This window comes from Clarias gariepinus, chromosome 12 (genome assembly GCF_024256425.1).
Source record: "Clarias gariepinus isolate MV-2021 ecotype Netherlands chromosome 12, CGAR_prim_01v2, whole genome shotgun sequence".
NCBI lineage: Eukaryota > Metazoa > Chordata > Actinopteri > Siluriformes > Clariidae > Clarias > Clarias gariepinus.
The window spans coordinates 9,689,619-9,706,870 of NC_071111.1; the positions used below are offsets into that span (position 1 = coordinate 9,689,619).

Here is a 17,252-nt window from a genome sequence, read left to right on the forward strand (position 1 = left end):
CTGTCTGAAAGGCAAGACATTTTGGCTTTTAATGACAGGAAAATGATGTAAAAACTTTTGTATTACATTTTTTAACTGAAATTGTGTAGTGTAGGATAGTTTAATTTTTTTTATTAGCTATAATTGTATTTCTATTAGTCATAGTACTGAAGATGAGTGGCAAGCATTTATAGGAACTATCGTTTTACCAGCAATGTTATGTGGCACTAAGATGAAGTCAGCTGATGACCTGAATGTACTGAATGACCAGGTTATCACATCATCTTCACATGAGCCTGCCACCACATTGTGTGCCGTAATCAAAGCCAAAGGTGATTACAGTGTATATTAAGGCTTTTTTTATTTTAGAAACATAAGTAATATATGTTACACAGTGAATAACATTTTGCTTATTCAATAAATAAACACGACCAAAACACTCACATAGAAAAGTAACAACTTTGATAAATTAACATCAGTCCAGACAAGTGGATGTTTGGTGTTTGGCTAACACTCTATGATAACCGAACATGGAAACAGTGCAAATTTCATGAAACGTGAATGAGAACGCAGTACTCGGATGTATATTAAAATATTCATGTTACAGTGTAATGCTTTTTTCCCCCCCAATGGATGTCTAAAAACATGAGTTCACCTCGTCCATAACTGTAGTACGTGTACAAAACTCTACTAATACTCAGACTAATATTATACAGATCCAAAGAAGTAAACGTTGTGTGTATGTGTGTCCTCCTTATGATTCTTTCTCAGTAAGACTGGCTCAGTGCGTTCATACTAGTCTGTTAAATCTAATGTCGGGTTTGGCAAACTGTAGAAAACGCGTTCACACATGATTCTGACTCTCCCAGCGTACACCATATGGCCTTCACAATAATACTTCCCATCTCCAGCAGGATGTACTGACAACGGTGGCTTATTCACCCGATACACCCAATGTTCTCTTGCATTAAATGCACAAAACTGACAGCGTGGTTACATGATGGCGGTCGCTCGTCAGTCTGAGCCTTCCTCCTGGTTCTGCAGAATGGGATCTGGGGACGGAAATATAACATAAAGAGACACACATATCTGGATTAAAGTAGGAACTTTAAGGAGACAGAAATGCATGCCGCTCAGGATCAGTTATGAAGTCTGACCTGTCAGTGTCCCGACGGGAAGGACGGAGTCAGTGGTGATGTCGCTGGTTGGGATGAAGCTGTTCGGTGATGGGACGATTAGCACCGCGCCCTCGCCTATCACGCTGTTCACCCCTTCCTCCTTTGAGTTCAAACTCTGTTAGAAGGGAGACGCAGTTAAATGTGTGTGGTGGAAACAAGCTGGGGTGCTATATTTGTATTTTATTTATATTCAATAATAATAATAATAGTATTACAGGAATTAATACTAAATAATTATAATTAGGGCCCAAACACTATGACATCATTGCCATTGCTCTGATAATGCTGATGTCATAATGTGCACACAGACTAGCCATTCTACATACCCACACTACACAAAAAATGACCACCCAAACACCTGCACCACTGCGATCGCCACCAACCCCAGACAGACAGAGACGTCCAGGTGTGATGATACCTTAAACGTATGCTGAAAAATGCCTCGTCCTGAGTGACCTCATATTCAGTGACATCATCGTCTGGGCTTTTTAGAGGTCTTGGTGTGTTCAAAAGGCACACAGGTTGTGCAGTGCACCCGGGAGGTTATGGCATCATTGCATGCAACTATATTATTAGTATTAACAGACATTTTTATTAAACAAAATCATTTGCTAAAATTATCAAACTGAAAAGGTTATTAATTAATTTACAGCGCTGAAGATCAGAAACGTTTGATTGTTCTTACAGAATATTATTTGTTGTTTAGCATTGATTACTTAATGATGGAAACTGTTAATAAAGCTTTAGCTTTTGGTAGAAAATATTATTACGTTAACAAAACACTAAATAAAATTACAACAATTATTTATTATTCAGTTTTTAGTTATTTTATAGATTTAAATTGCTTTTATCAAACGCTCGAGGTTGGGTCAAACTAATAACAGCATAATGAAAAGCTTTGATACAAAACACATCCAAAGCAATGGCATGTTTCTTTTAATGGAATACAAACTAACAAATAAATGAAATAAATGAATGATAAGAACTGAATAAATAAATGAAGGACTAAATGTTTAAAAAATAAAAAAAATAGAAAAAAATAAAAGGTATTTTAGCACAGACATGTTCTGTTAGAAAATTCCAGCTGTTTAAATATTAGGCACATTCGTTAACAAAAGAACATTTCGTAAACTACAATACGTTCTTTACTTAATTGCAAATACTATCAAAATTACTTAGTAACTGTATGGATAAAATTACATCATCTAAATACGACATTCACAAAGAGAGACACGAACATTTTGCTGATATCACGTTAAATGATTTCCAACTATACAGTTTAGATCTAAATAAGAAATTTGATTGGATAAGAGGCATTCCACGAATGCTGATATATATAATCAATCTTACATGTTGAGAAGACATGCGCAGCAGTGTACCATTGAGTGACAGACCACTCACCAGGGCGGCTGTAGCGGTCAAGCAAAGATATAAGGAGCCTATACACAACTGTGTGAGGTACGAGTAACCGATCTTAGCTCACGTCATGACCACAGTAATAGCTTCAGAATTACTGTCTGTTAAGTGTCTTCAGCATCAGTGATTCACATTAGTGTTAAGGTTCGCTTATTTGTCAAATTTGTTAAAATTTTAGATGACAAAGCCATGGAATTTTGCCCCTTCTAAACGAAAAAAACATATGCCTGACCCCTCTGGTTGGAATAATCATTAAAACCATGAAATGTTGTCGGCCTTGCTTAATCCTGGTCCAGTTGCAGAAGAACATGTGTTGGTGAAGCAAATAACTAATTCAATTAAAAAAAAAGAATAATCATCATAATATCCAAACCTATCAGTATCACACCTGAGGTCATGCCGTTATATCTGCTGGATATCAGCACGGCTGTGATATCTCTGGCCGCATCTGTACGACACCACTCCCCTCTCGTGTAATAATGCTTAATTCATTCGCCTGATTAGATGATAATAAAGCAGATGTGAAGCAGCAACACAACGTCTTTTTGCTAACCGTTTCTTATTTCTCATTTTGTCCTAAGGGTATGCAAACCTTTGCACTCAACTGTGTGTCTAATTTGTGAACAGTTGGAATGTTATAATGAAACAACAGTCATACTGTCTAAATCGTGAGAGGTGGGGGTCTGTGGAAAGGAGGGTTTTACACAGGAATGGGTCTCTGGCTGTTAAAGGCTTTAGATGATTGTAAAGTATCTGGATCTCTCTCTTTCTCTCTACTGGGATCCAGTTACTGAAACCATATATAAAACCTTATGTCAGATTTATTTATTTGTGACCTTCCTATAGACGGTCTGAGGTTCTATGCAGGTAAGGGATAATCGTACCTTATCTGTCGAGTCCTCCTGTACGATGTTCGTGCTCTGCTCGCTTGGCTCCTCCCCTTCCCTCGAGCACTCGGACGCCTCCGCAGCCTCCTCATTGGCCAGGTCCTGCTCCGACGTCAACCCTGATTGGTTAAGAGGGTCGGGAAGGTCTTCTGATGTCACTGTCTGGATTATGATCCCAGGATGAGACATCTGTACTGTAACATTGTCGCTCAGGCTGTCTCCCTGATCATCAAGTGTGTGAGGAAAGAGATGATTCATCGTTAGTTATCCAGTCATTACTACAAAAACATTCAAATGAGTAAAAAAATACTAACGCTGAGGCTGTGTAAAATGATCTGCTCTGGTGAGCTGGGTGATCCTGCAGCTGCGAGTGTAACAGTGGAGTTGGCTGAAAGTGTCAGCGGCAGGCTCTGATTGGTCCCCGTCTGGAGGAAATAGGTACCAGGGGTGCCGGTGGGCTGCAAGTGGAAGGACTGGAGAAGGTCAGAACAGAAAGTGAGGAGAGAGACACATGCATTAAAGCACAACAAATCAATAAATAATAATACTAACTAGAGAGGTACATTTTCGGAAGAAAATGAGAGAGGTGCTTGTTCTGGCAAAACTCGGTAAGGATCAGTTTCAAAGCTTTTATGGAAATTACCATAGCAGGGCATGCAACTGTGAGCACTTCTTTCAATAGGGAGTACCTTCTCCATTATATGTCAATAGGGCAAATTTGGGCACCACTTGCGTCCCAGGGGTACAACTTATACCCTCTTGTGGGGTATCTTCTGACACAGCTTTCAAACCTCTTCAAATGTGGTAAATTTGATACTTTTACAAAATCCTCACTCTGTGCTAGAATCAGTAAAAGTTTTTCTCATTATTAAACCTGGGATGGGATTTTTAGGGTGAAACAATTTACCCTCCACCTCTTTACAAGAGTCATATCTCCCCATTCCCGAATGAAACGCACAATTTGCCACCTCTTTCATGGGTCTACAACGAACGGTACAGGAATGAATACACGCCAAAATTTCCATTATAAGTCAATAGGGCAAATTGGTTTGGGGTTAAAACCTATACCCTCTTGCAGGGTATGGTCCAACAAGCTTTAAAGCCTCTTCAAATGTGGCAAATTTGATATTTCTACCAAATTCTCACTCTGCGCTTCAATTTGTTGGTCTTAATGTTAAGTCTATGGGATTTTTTGGGGAGATTAATTGCCCCCTGTTGGGGGAATTTACTGCCCATCCCTCCGAAAAGTCTTAGCACCCCAATCCTGAATAGTCTGACGAATTTGACACCTCATTCATGGGTCTTCGACGAACGGTACGGGACTAGTCATGCCAAACTTTTGTACGAAAGAAGAACAAGAAAAAGAAAAAAATAATAAGCCTGAGAGATAATAATAGTAGTGCTTTGATCCACAAGCACCACTAATTAAAATAATTTGTCACATGTACCTTATAGCACAGTAAAAAGTATTTTTTTTCCTTATATCCCAGTTAGGAATTTGGGTTCAGAGCGCAGGATTAGCTAGGGTTAAGGGCCTTGTTCAAGGGCTCAACGGTGGCAACACCAGGAGACCAAAGTGCTGTAAGTTGTATTGTGTGTATGTAATTGTTTTGAAAATGTATGTGGACCTCTTTTGTTATTAATTAAATAAACATTAGTCAGAGTATCATAATTTTACTTATGATTTACTAGTAACACCTACTGCAGTATAATAATGTTAGTTAAGGGAACCTTAATACAGTATAGACTATAAATGATCAATTATTACTATTTTGATCATTAATAACTCAGTAATAAGGCTTTTTTTATTTTCAGTAATATTTAGAAGTCTGTTCATGTGACCCTAATGAGAACAGTTAATTCACTAATTAATTACAGCTTTCCTTAACAAACTACACCTGCATAAAAGATTTCGGTTGTAACCCCCTTAAACTCCCATAGGAAAGTTCATACTCACCGGCAGGAGTTCAAATGTCTGCAGCGCTCCAGAGTTCAGCGTAATCGTCCCGCTCTCCGAGCTCCCACTCGTACTGTCTGAAGAAGCTACGCACAAGAGACACACACTTAACACACACACTCAACACCTGACTCGAAGCTACAGCGATGTAACTGCAGGGTCCAATACACCGTGTTACAGGACTACACTCACAGACGTGTGTGATCTGGACGGGGATCTGGACAGGGATCTGTAACGCAGTGACGGGGCTAGACGAGGCGTGAACGGAGCGCGAACCCACCACCACCACTTTATTCACTGTGGACGAGGGAGCTTCCATGACATCCTGCAGTCCTTTTAGCAAGACTGTACACACAGGAAAATAAACAAAGCAACAACTATTACTGGTCTTAGGGGTCTTGCTGTAATACGTTATCATTTCTATATGAAGATCTTAATTAATCATTAATAGCTTTTGGAAGGAGTTTCCAGTGTCAGTGTTTTGTACCAGTATAAAGTCAAAGCTGTTCTATTGCTCAGACTTTTTTTTTCTTTTTTTCTAATTAAATTCAAGAGAGGGGAAAGACAGAATATTTATAAATCCTATGACAGAAGTGATAACAGGAAGTAACTTTTTTTTTTCTGCTTTCTTAGTTTCTTTTCTAGTTTCAATGGCTATATTCATGGCAATGAGATGTTTAAGATAATTTTTTTCTAAGATCTTTTAAACTAAATTTGGATTTTAGTTTAGAGAGACAGAGAGTTTTTACATGATGAACATTCAGGTGAATTTTCTCTAGATAGTAAAAGTTTGAGTGAAGATTCTGAATGTCCTATCCTGCAACTTGTATAAATGACTTGACCCTAATGATTATTAAAATTAAAAGTTTTGTTACAGCATCATGATTTATTTCATTTAATTTGTTATTTAAAGATCACATTTTGATTGCCATTTATTTTTGATGTACATATACAGGTCTCAGATCTGTAAAGAGTATAGAGGAATCATCAATTCAAAATCATAAAAGTTATAATCAACTGTTGGTTGATGTGTTTTTATATTTTCTTTATATTTTATTTCCATTAGTAAAGCATATTCCTCTGCAGTAAATGAAAAATCTAAATTTGATCTGGCATGGGTAAACCCTGATGCCGTAGATTGAATTATTTATTTTGGAGATTCCATGGGGAAGTTTAAGTCCACTTTAAGGTTCCCTAAATACGTTTTTTATACACAAACCAAGTGGACTGATATAGTTTGGTTTCTTTTCATAGGTTATTGAATGCTGACTTGTAAAAAAAAAAAAAAAAAATGCTGGATAGGCTGGAGTTTCCTTATTTGTTCCAAGTTTAATTGTATATTGTAGTGCCAACTTTAAACATCTATTTTCCAAAGAGGGTTAACTGACTTCCACATATACTGTAGACTTTGGATTGATAATGTTCTATAAGCTCCTAGTGCTAGTCGTATGCCTTGATAATGTACAGTATCCAGAAGGTTAATATATGATTTCTTGCCTGAACCACAAACTTTACTTTCATCATCAAGCTTTGATCTAATCAAAGTTCTAGATATATTAATGAGAGTTGAACCTATTTGGTTTTAGATAAAACCTTAAACATATACAGTGTATGCCTTTGAAACATTTTCAGTACAGTAATTTGATGTGCGGAATAAAAAACAGTTTGCTGTCTAAGGTGATACCAAGAAATTTGGTCTCTTTTATAACTTTGATGGGAACTCCATGCAGAAACAATTCTGGCTCTTTGTGTAATGACCAAAGCTGACAGAAATCCATGCAAGCGGTTTTTATTTGTGAGAACTTAAGGCTATTCTGCATTAAACAAGACTCTATTGCATTTATCTTCTGTTGGACTTTCAATAGTCTCAATAGTTATCATATTCTTGCTTCTGCAGCAACTGCAGATATTATCTACATATAATCTAACAAAGAATATCAGAGCCAATGGTTTTTGCAATGCTATTAATTTAAATACTAAAAGAAAAATTACATATAAAATTCTATCTTGAGGTACTCCAAGTTCTTGTTTATGCAGTTCTGATAATGTATTTGCTATTTTGACTTGAAAAAAAAAGCAAATGTCCTAATTCATTTGTGATACAAATCATTTAGGATACCTTGTTCCAATGATGTGTCATATGCCTAATCTAAATCAAAAATACTGCCACAGCATGTTCTTTGCTAATGACAGCATAAAGAATATAACTTTCAAGACAGACAGGGTGGTCTGTAGTTCTTCGACGTTTCCTGAATTCACACTGGCCATTATTTACGCAACGCTCAGATTCCAGTACCCAGACCAAGCGGTCAGTAACCATCAGCTCCACTGGTTTGTACAGACAACTGGTTAAACCGATAGGGTGATAGTTAGAAGGATCTTTATCATCTCTTCCTGGCTTTGGAATAGAAATTATTTCTGCTTCATGCCAAGCAGATGCAATATTTCCTGATATTCAGTTAGAGTTAAAAAGATTTTAAGAAGGATTTTAAGAAAACAGTGAAGTAAACTCTCTTAAAATTGATAGCAAATATTATCAGGTCCTAAAGCTGTCAATACTGTACGTTTGCAATTTTCTTGTTTTGATGTCAGGATTGAATCATTATGTTTGATGTGTTGTATTTGTGGACCAAATAAATTTTTTCTCATCAGATTCCATATGGAATATGGGATGGATGACCCTTTCCTGTAGTTCAGCGTTGGATGTGGCGATGTCTGTACCTGTACTCCAGCTAACATGTTGGCATGTAACAGTTTTCCATTGTTGGTTATTTGTTTATTTTTTTAGCCTTCCACAAGAATTTGTGCAGTCCGTAATTTTTTCACTTCTTTTACCGTTCCAGCTGTTCCTGCAATGCCCATTTGTATAGGAAAAAGGGGAAAGCTTTTCTTTTCATCATCTCTACTTTCCACCTATAAATAGTAGAGATGGTTGATTCAGTTATACATCATATTTCCTGTGTGTGACTTTATTTTTTTACATGGATTTTTAGTTAATGTACGTTTGCATCCGATGTGGTAAAATGTTGCTGTTCATCTGTAGTCCAACAGGTGGTGCTCTAAACTATTCACACGATAGCAGAATGCATAGCATCCAGTGGGGTAAGAACAAATTAGTTTAGGATTGGTAAAATTAGTTTAGTATTGTAACGAACAAATAATTAAATGTTTCTAAAATCCAGAATTGTAATGCAAATCGAATCGGCAACTAGGGACTGCGATAATATTTATATTAGGTGATTCCTGTGTTGAATCAACAGCCTCTGTACATCACCAGTGTAATGAAGGGGCATTGGTGGCTCAGTGGTAGGGTTCTCGTCTGCCATGCGGAAGGTCCGGGTCCAATTTCCACCCAAAAGCCCAAACCCAATGCAGTGCCGGCCCAAAACCCAGTTGAAATGTGAAGGTTGCGTCAGGAAGGTCATCCGGTGTAAAACCCGTGGCAAGTTGTGTGAATCAAATGTTCCTCAGATTCCTCTTAGATACAGTATCTAATCTCCTCATATTCGTTAAAAGCATCTAAATAGCACCTTTTATGGGTTTATGTGACTATCATTATGTTTTTAATACTTCCAAATGACCGAAGTAACTCTATTTTTATGGTTGTATATTCATTTAAATGCAGCAGAAAAATTGAAAAGACTTTATGATGTTGAAATGTTGCATGTGGTTTACATTAAACTACCATTTAGTTAAAATCTATTTTATCTCTGTAGCAAAACAACAGACCATTTATGAAGACATCTGTTGACAAGACATTTGTTAGATCCATCAAACAAAAACTGTTATCCAGTAATACAGTATGTGTACTATACACCGCTTTATTTTTTGCCTTACCAGGAAACTGAAGGTCTTTGTGATTGGCCACTTGTCTTTTAATGGTCCACCATTTGCTCCTGAGCCACTGAGGAGAGCGAACGCTGCTCCATCCCTCAGCCAAAATATCCCAGTTTATTTCGTTCTCATCTTCCACTGCCAGCTCAATGATCCTACACACAGCTTCAGTTATTATCCATCACTCGCTCCGACATACATCATTTATCTCTAAACATCCTTCATTACTCTCTCTCTTTCTTTCTCTCTCTCTCTCACAGACACGGACCTGCGGATGAGGTTGAGATCGTCCTCTTTGGTCCACTCCGTGCCTCCGCTCTGTTTCCAGTTCAGGTAGTTGAGCCATTTGGAGCGGCACTGTTTCTCCGAGCGTGTGCCAACCAGATCGGCCACGGACGCCCACGAAACGCCCTGAGTCACCACATCGCCAGCCTCGGTGCCCGTCAGCTCGTGCACCACTTCCGTCAACCTTCTCTCTTCTTCCTCTGTCCATTTACCTGAGCAACAGGGACATAATAATAATAATAGTAAAAAAAATATATATATATATAAAATCTCTCATTCTTCTTTATCTTTCGGCTGTTCCCTTTCAGAGGTCGCCACAGCGAATCATCTGCCTCCATCTTACTCTATCCTCTGCAGCCTCTTCTCTCACCCCAACTGGCTTCATGTCCTCTCTCACTCCATCCATAAATCTCCTCTTTATGCCTGGCAGTCCGACCTCAGCATCCTTCTACAATCTCTCCTCTGAACATGTCTAAACCACCTCAATCTTGGCTTTCTGCCTTCATCTTCAAAACATCTAAAATAATAATAATAATAATAATAAGGAGAACAAATTTATTCACTCCAGCTCCTATAATGGCTTTATCTTTATACAAAACACAACCAAAAAAAAAAGCTGGAGAAAGTAAAAGCTAACGGATAAGAAAAACCATAGAGTGACTTACTGAGCAACAATAAATAAAACTATTATTTTTAAGAATAGAAATTTGCACAAAACAAGTTATTTCACTAATTAGTTTTTTTTATCTGGCGGAAGAGTTAGTTAGAATCATCTGGTCTAGTTATTGGATTGAACAAATATGTATTAGGACTTTTACTTTCTAAACTTTCCCCTCTGCACAAAAATGGCTATAACTCGGGAATTCTGTAAAATTCTATGGTAAATATCTGGACATGATCCTTAAGCAGTGAAAATTTAAGTGAGTAACACCAGAGTACTGAAGACGTCTTTCTGACTCTCTGTCCATCTGGATTCAGCAGGTTTTAGGGAATAAAGAACTTCATATTAAATACAGTGGAACCTTGGATTACGAGCATAATTCGTTCAGGAAGTGGGCTCGTATTCCTAAACACTCGTAAACTAAAATCTAATTTTCCCATAAGAAATAATGGAAACTTAAATTATTCATTCCACAGCCCAAAAAATGAATACACGACAGAGCAGTGTTTCTGTGTACAAAATTAATACAAAATATAAAGTAAAAATAAAACAAATTAACCTGCACTTTACCTTTCAAAAGAATTACGACAGAGCAGTGTTTCTGTGTAGAGCATAGAGAAAGAGTGTGTGTGTGTGTGGCTGTGTCTGTGAAGGCGAAAGTAGCAGGGGTTTGTGACGCGCACACAGAGCAGGCTGTCTTTTGCTTTACACGCGTGCTGTACACGCCCACATACAGACACAAAATAAAATATGTTTTACACACACACACGTGGTCACAGTGTTATAGTAAACAGTACACGCGTGCACGGATGTTGATTATACCAGTAAGAGATGAGCACTTAGACCCGGCAGGGGAGATGATTACCCACAATTCCGCAGCGCAAGAGAGAAAAAAAAGGTTGGCTCAGTTGTGGTCACGTGACGCTCAGCGTCAAAACAAGAATATGATACATGATACTCAGTACTCGTAAAACCAAGACTTGCTCGTTTTCCAAGACAAAATTAATTAAAAACCTTTGCTCGTCTTGCGGAACACCCGCAAACCGCGTTACTCGCAATTCGAGGTCTTACAGTACTTATTGTTTTATAGCAATTAATTGCATAAAATAATTATAACAATTGATTAAAAGAATTTATTTTTTTATTAGAACAGAACAAAAAAATTATCTTTGTCTATTTGAGCCGAGTACCTAAGAACCCTCTTGCAATCTGAGAAATCAAAATCTCGACACTGAGTCTAAACACCTGACTTTATTACTGAGGTTTTGAGCATACGGTCTGAGGTGTAGTGTTTGATGCTTGCTCTAACCCGTATGACACGTGTCCTTCATCAGCCTGCAGCGGTCCTTCACAGATGATGCGCTGCGTCCAAGAGCTGATCCGATGGTGGCCCAGTCGTTTCCGTGCTTCTGCCTGAGTCTGATCAAATAAACACTGTGTATTTAAAAACAAGTGTTTAAAAAAACTTTACGCAGGCAGAGTTTAAGAAACAGGCACTCACTCTTTTAGCTTTTCGATTTCCTCTTGCGTGTATCTGGAAAGAATAAAAACACTCAGTATCGGCACAAACATGTCAGGAATGGACTTAAACCTAGCGGTCATCCCTACCGCGCGTCAGGGTACTTACTTGCCTACATGGTTGCGATTGTCATACATGCGCAACACACGTCTGTAAACTGCAAACAGGGGACGGTTCAAACCCCAGGCGATGCTACGGTAAAAATCCTTCCGTTCTTCTTTTGACATCTCAAAGATGATCTCGGAAGGGTCCTGAATCCCCCGGTTCTGTAGGAAACGCAAGACGAAATATCATAATATGTCCACTACATTTGAACTACAGATTATGATTTGTTTGTTTATTTAACCAGTTATGTTGCTCCGCGACAGGCGGAGCTGGCGACTAACAGTGTAATTTCCAGGGGTAAAATAGTTTTAAATTCTTACTGGTCCTGTGTGGCCAAGAAGATGAGGAGAATAAACCATGAAGGTGGTGGACAGTCCTCTTATAAAGTTATTTCCTATAAAAATTTCTCTTTATATTTCCACCTATTCAGATTTAGAATTATCTAATTATGTTAACTTCCAGATCCTGGGAATGAATCCGAAATAGCACCAAATGAAAAGCTAATGCACTGGGTTGAACAATCACTTGTCCCACACACCAAGTAGTGCCCTTGCTTAGGTTTAGAGAAGGATTTGGGATACAGCCTGGTTTTAAAAAGCTACTTTCACACACAGTTAGTGTAATTAAACACTGTAGAACACCTGGGACGAGGAGTGATACATACAGGTAAACGTCCCAGTGATGTTAGCGTCCATTACCGAGCCTCTCGTCCAATCAGATTACTCAGTCGGAAATAACTGACTGATTACTCCCTAACGAATTCGTGTTCTTAAACAGGTGAGCTTACCTTGAGGTAGTTTTCAATGTTATTCATTAATATATCAATCTCCTCCTTCGACCACATCCCCTGTTTCCATTTGTGACCTAAACAAAAAGTGACAAAAAGTTGTAAATCCTTTATTATGTTAGTAAGTTTCACTACGGTACAAGTTTTTTTTCCCTCAGCGCACCTTTGTTCACTAATGTGTTCTTGTCCTCTTTCGTCGTAAACCAGGCCTGGCTGACTGCCGTCACGTCAGAGGTTTTCCGTGGGGAGGATAACTTCTCATCCTGTTAACGTTACAGACACATCAGAGACATGAAGTCTTCAATGCTTAAGCACGCCCGACCAAACTCCATGACTCAGGCTTAACACCCACGTATGAATACCTTCGACTGATCTGCGCTCTCCTGATCCAGATCGTCTTTCATTTCAGTAGCAGTCATCGTCACCTCGAAGCTCTCCTCACGCTCTGAAACTGATCCGTGAAATGACAGGATTAATACTGGCTGTAAAGCCTTTATTTGGGTCTGTTTTTTTGTTGTTGTTTTTTTAACTGCGAGGACTCACGTGGAAGTGCGACCACAGAGTAAGTAGACTGCGCGGAGGCGGGGTCGTCTGTCTCCTCACTGGACAATCGCAACCGTTTATGAACAGGTTCAAGTTCCTCGTCCGAGCCCATCGGCCCGTCATCTGTAAAAACCATTTCAAAAGTCACGCCAAAATATTAGACACCTAAGAGATCTATCTTTTCTTTTTCCTCCCCCGCCCCACGCAAACACACACACAAACTGACCGTTCTGAGAGCAGTGCAGGATGATGGTACCGTCGGTGTCCTGTGTAAAAGTGACAGAACTGACAGAGTCCAAAGCCACGGTGCCGGAGACATCTCCTGCGTTCATGCTCAGCCTGAGAGACAGCAAGAAAAACAAACACTGGACGTTGAATACGATGTGTACCTGGAGTGACATCAGATTTTATCGTATTTTATTCTGTGAACCTGTTACGTTCATGTTCACAAGAGAAAAGCACATCGCCATCACGGTTCACTTTAACAGCAGATGTAAGTTACGGGTCTGTTTCAGATATCAGACAGGACTCAAAGCTCTGATGTGTTTTCATTTAGCTGAGGATTTTACTCAAAGTGATTTACAGCTGAGACTTTGAAACCATATTCCATTACTTATATTGCTATTGCAAAAAAAAAAAAAAAGAACTGAAATGAAGTGAATAAATGGCTGTCGCATTTACCCCGTCTATTCTACAAGTGGTGTATAAAACATTGAGATAAAAAAGGAAAAAATTATTCTAGTCCAGTAGATGTAAATAAAAAATATATATTAAAAAAATTTGTTTTGAGTCAAGGTGGCACAGTGGCTTAGTGGTTAGCACTGTCGCCTTGCACCTCCAGGGTCCGGGTTTGATTCCCGCCTCGGGTCCGTGTGCAGGGGGTTTGCCCTGTGCTTGGTGGGTTTCCACTGGTTACTCTGGTTTCCTCCCACAGTGCAAAGACATGCAGGTCAGGCTAAGTAGAGTTCCCAAATTATCTGAAGTGTGTGAATGTGTGCGTGTATGTGTGGGAGCCCTGTGATAAATAGGCAACCTGACTCATGCTCCAAGTCTCCTGGAATAGCACCACCCTGTATTCAGGATAATAAGCAGTATAGACGCTGAGTGAGTGAGTCAGTGAGGTGATAAAGGAATTGATTTCTTACAGGATTACAGGAATCGATTTCTTCCCTCATCTCTACTACATACTGTCAAAATTATTTAAAAAAAAACTAAATTTATAATGGACAAACATTTACTAGATATAAAATTTTCAGCTCCTGATCTACTGTAGACACATTAACATTAGTTTATGGATAATAATAATAATAATAATAATAATAATAATAATAAACTTTAGTACTACACTTTGTCAAAACAATTCAACAACACATTGCAGGTAAAATAATATAATAATAATTTCAAATCTTTGGTAGATCGAACTAAAATAAACCTTGCTACACACACTGTCAAAACAGTTTATTAAATTTAAAATAATTTAAATGTCTACCAACAATAATGACAACAATAAATATAATTGCAAGCAACGATGACGGGCCCGAGCACCCTGTGCCATCGCCACCCCGGGGGCACCGCAAAACCTGTGTCTTATTTCAGTGTGTTAAGACCTCGAAAAAGTCATCGCCACCTGGTTGCACCGCACAACTGGCACACACACACACTATACAGGGCTAATGTCAGTTTAGGCCCTAAATATTTGTTGAGTGCGTTAGTGTGTGTGTGTGTGTGTGTGTGAGGGAGAGGTGTGTGTGTTTGTGCATGTTTGTGTGTGTGGTGTGTAAGTCTGTGTTAACATTAGTGATGTGTGTTATGATGTGTGTGGGTGTGTGTGTTTCTGCGTGCGGGCGTGTGAGACAGAGATGTGAGTGTTAAAATGTATGCACACACTCACACAATGATGTTACTCAGTGTCACTGAATGTGATGTCACTGAATTCAAATCAAATTCAAATTTTATTTGTCACATACACAGTCATACACAGTACGATATGCAGTGAAATGCTTATACCTCCGCTTGTGACCTTTAGATTTTTTTAAAACAATTAACAAGAAATAGAAAGAGAAAAACAAAAGAAGAAATAAAGAGAAACAAGAAATAAATAGCTTAACTATAAGAAAGTAGAACAAAATATTTTAAAAATTTCAAAAATATATAAGAAACATAAAGTATATAAGAAAAACAAAACCTATCTGTACAAGACAAAATAAATTTAAATGCAAATAAAAGGTGGAAATGAATGAAAAATATCCAGAAGTGTGCAAATGAATATAACGTCACTCAATATAAAGCCACACAGAAAGTTATTATTATTTTTTCGTAAGTTTAAGACATTATCACGGCTGACCCGTTTGGGATATCAAAAATCCCTCCGCAATTTTGCATCCTCAATGTCTTTAGATCACATCGGCCCGATTTGGTGACGATCGTTTAAATTCCCTAGAAGGAGTATAACAAAATCCATCGGGTGGGAAAGTTGTTCAGCTCAATGAGCTCTAAATCTGTACAGAGTTTCGTGTGCCTACATGAAAGTGTGTATGAGCTATGTAGCAAAATCTCATGTGGGGCCCCTGGGGGCCCCGCGACTCTCAGGCATCCTAATGGCAGCAGATTCCAATCTGTCTGCTCATTTTCATGAGTTTTCGAGTACGTCAAGACACCCAAAAAGCCCAAAGGGTGGGAAAAAACATAATCCTTAGGAAAAGAAGAGGGTAATAATAATGACAACAGGTTTATAGATAGATAGATTCACATCTTCAGTGCAAAGATTTTCCTAAGAAACATTTAGATGTTAGTGATGTGAATTAATGATCAGCTGCAATATTAATGAATGATTGTTCTAGTTTTAATGCAGTGAAGTTGTAGTGATTGAGGAGCTCAGTGCCAGTGTCCATGGAGAGGTTCAGTGTGTGTGTGTGTGTGTGTGTGTCAGTAGGAGAGGATCAGTGTGTCAGTATCTGCAGAAGCAGAGAAAAAGAAAAGCCCAGACGCCATGTTCGCTGTGAAACACAGCTCTACACCGCCGGTGATTTCCACCTGTGATAATCCTCTCAGATTACATTTCAGAAACGCGCGGCACGCGGCGCGCGGCGCGAGCTCTCCGAGGACCCATTAGAATGTTTGATTTTGCTACTTACTTCCTGTTTTGGGTCCGGGCACTTCGCAGGGACCAGGATGATCCAAATACCAGGATGGAGGAAAAAGGAGCCTCTTTTCACAGACCGGAAACGACCTGTCGTCACTTCCGGTATAAACAGCATCGATTTAACGGAAATCCGAACGTTAGTGATTAATAAAATAACCTAAAATATATTCGTTTTTATTTTATATTTGTTATATAATTTATATATCTTTACATAAATTGTTTTTAACAAATATACCTTTCACTCATGGCCGACCCGATTTTGTGTTTACATTTTAAACCCTTTTTTGTTTTTAGAAACAGCACCACCTTGTGGCAATAGTGAGCAAAGCTTACTAATAAATGATTAATTACTGACATTCGTTTTTTTTTTTTTATACCTGTTCTTTATATTATATGTTATATAAAAAATCACAATTATAATAGTCTGATTTTTAATCTTTGCGAAACAATATTATACATCATATACATGCATCATACACTGTATGCAATATATTATACCTGTATACCTTAAACTATACAGTACACAATGAACCATTTATCACACATTGTACACCATACACTATACATCATATACAATACACTTTCCACCATACACTATGCACCATATACCATACGTTATACACACTATACATCATATGCAATACACTACCCCTATATATTGTATACTACACACAATGCACCATACATCATACACTATACACAATGCACCATTTATCATACAGCATACAATATACACCATAGAGAGTACACCATACATTTTACACTTAACACTTTATAATATACACCATACATTATACACTATACATTGTACACCCTGCACTATACACTATACACAACAAACTATAAAGCATACACCAAACACTTTGCACCATTGTACACCCAGCACTATACACTACACTATACACTCTGTGCTATACATTATCCACAACATACTATACAGCATGCACCAAACACCATGC

General features: G+C 38.3%; 1 protein-coding gene across 2 annotated transcripts; it reads right to left on the reverse strand.

Moving 5' to 3' along the window:
* Nucleotides 1–320: 320 nt before the first annotated feature.
* Nucleotides 321–16,386, reverse strand: dmtf1 (cyclin D binding myb-like transcription factor 1). Of its 2 annotated transcripts, XM_053509125.1 has the most exons (17): nucleotides 16,286–16,386; nucleotides 13,378–13,490; nucleotides 13,152–13,274; nucleotides 12,971–13,059; nucleotides 12,772–12,871; nucleotides 12,609–12,685; nucleotides 11,825–11,982; nucleotides 11,699–11,731; nucleotides 11,507–11,616; nucleotides 9,520–9,748; nucleotides 9,255–9,406; nucleotides 5,610–5,762; nucleotides 5,418–5,503; nucleotides 3,775–3,933; nucleotides 3,458–3,682; nucleotides 1,137–1,272; nucleotides 321–1,031 (listed from the first exon to the last, which is right to left on the reverse strand). In XM_053509125.1, exons 2-17 carry the CDS (start codon nucleotides 13,481–13,483, stop codon nucleotides 994–996), a joined length of 1,974 nt encoding a protein of 657 aa, XP_053365100.1. In that variant the 5' UTR covers nucleotides 13,484–13,490; nucleotides 16,286–16,386; the 3' UTR covers nucleotides 321–993. The 2 variants fall into 2 exon arrangements, with proteins under 2 accessions (XP_053365100.1, XP_053365101.1); XM_053509126.1 differs by lacking the exon at nucleotides 5,610–5,762.
* Between the last annotated feature and the right edge of the window lie 866 nt (nucleotides 16,387–17,252).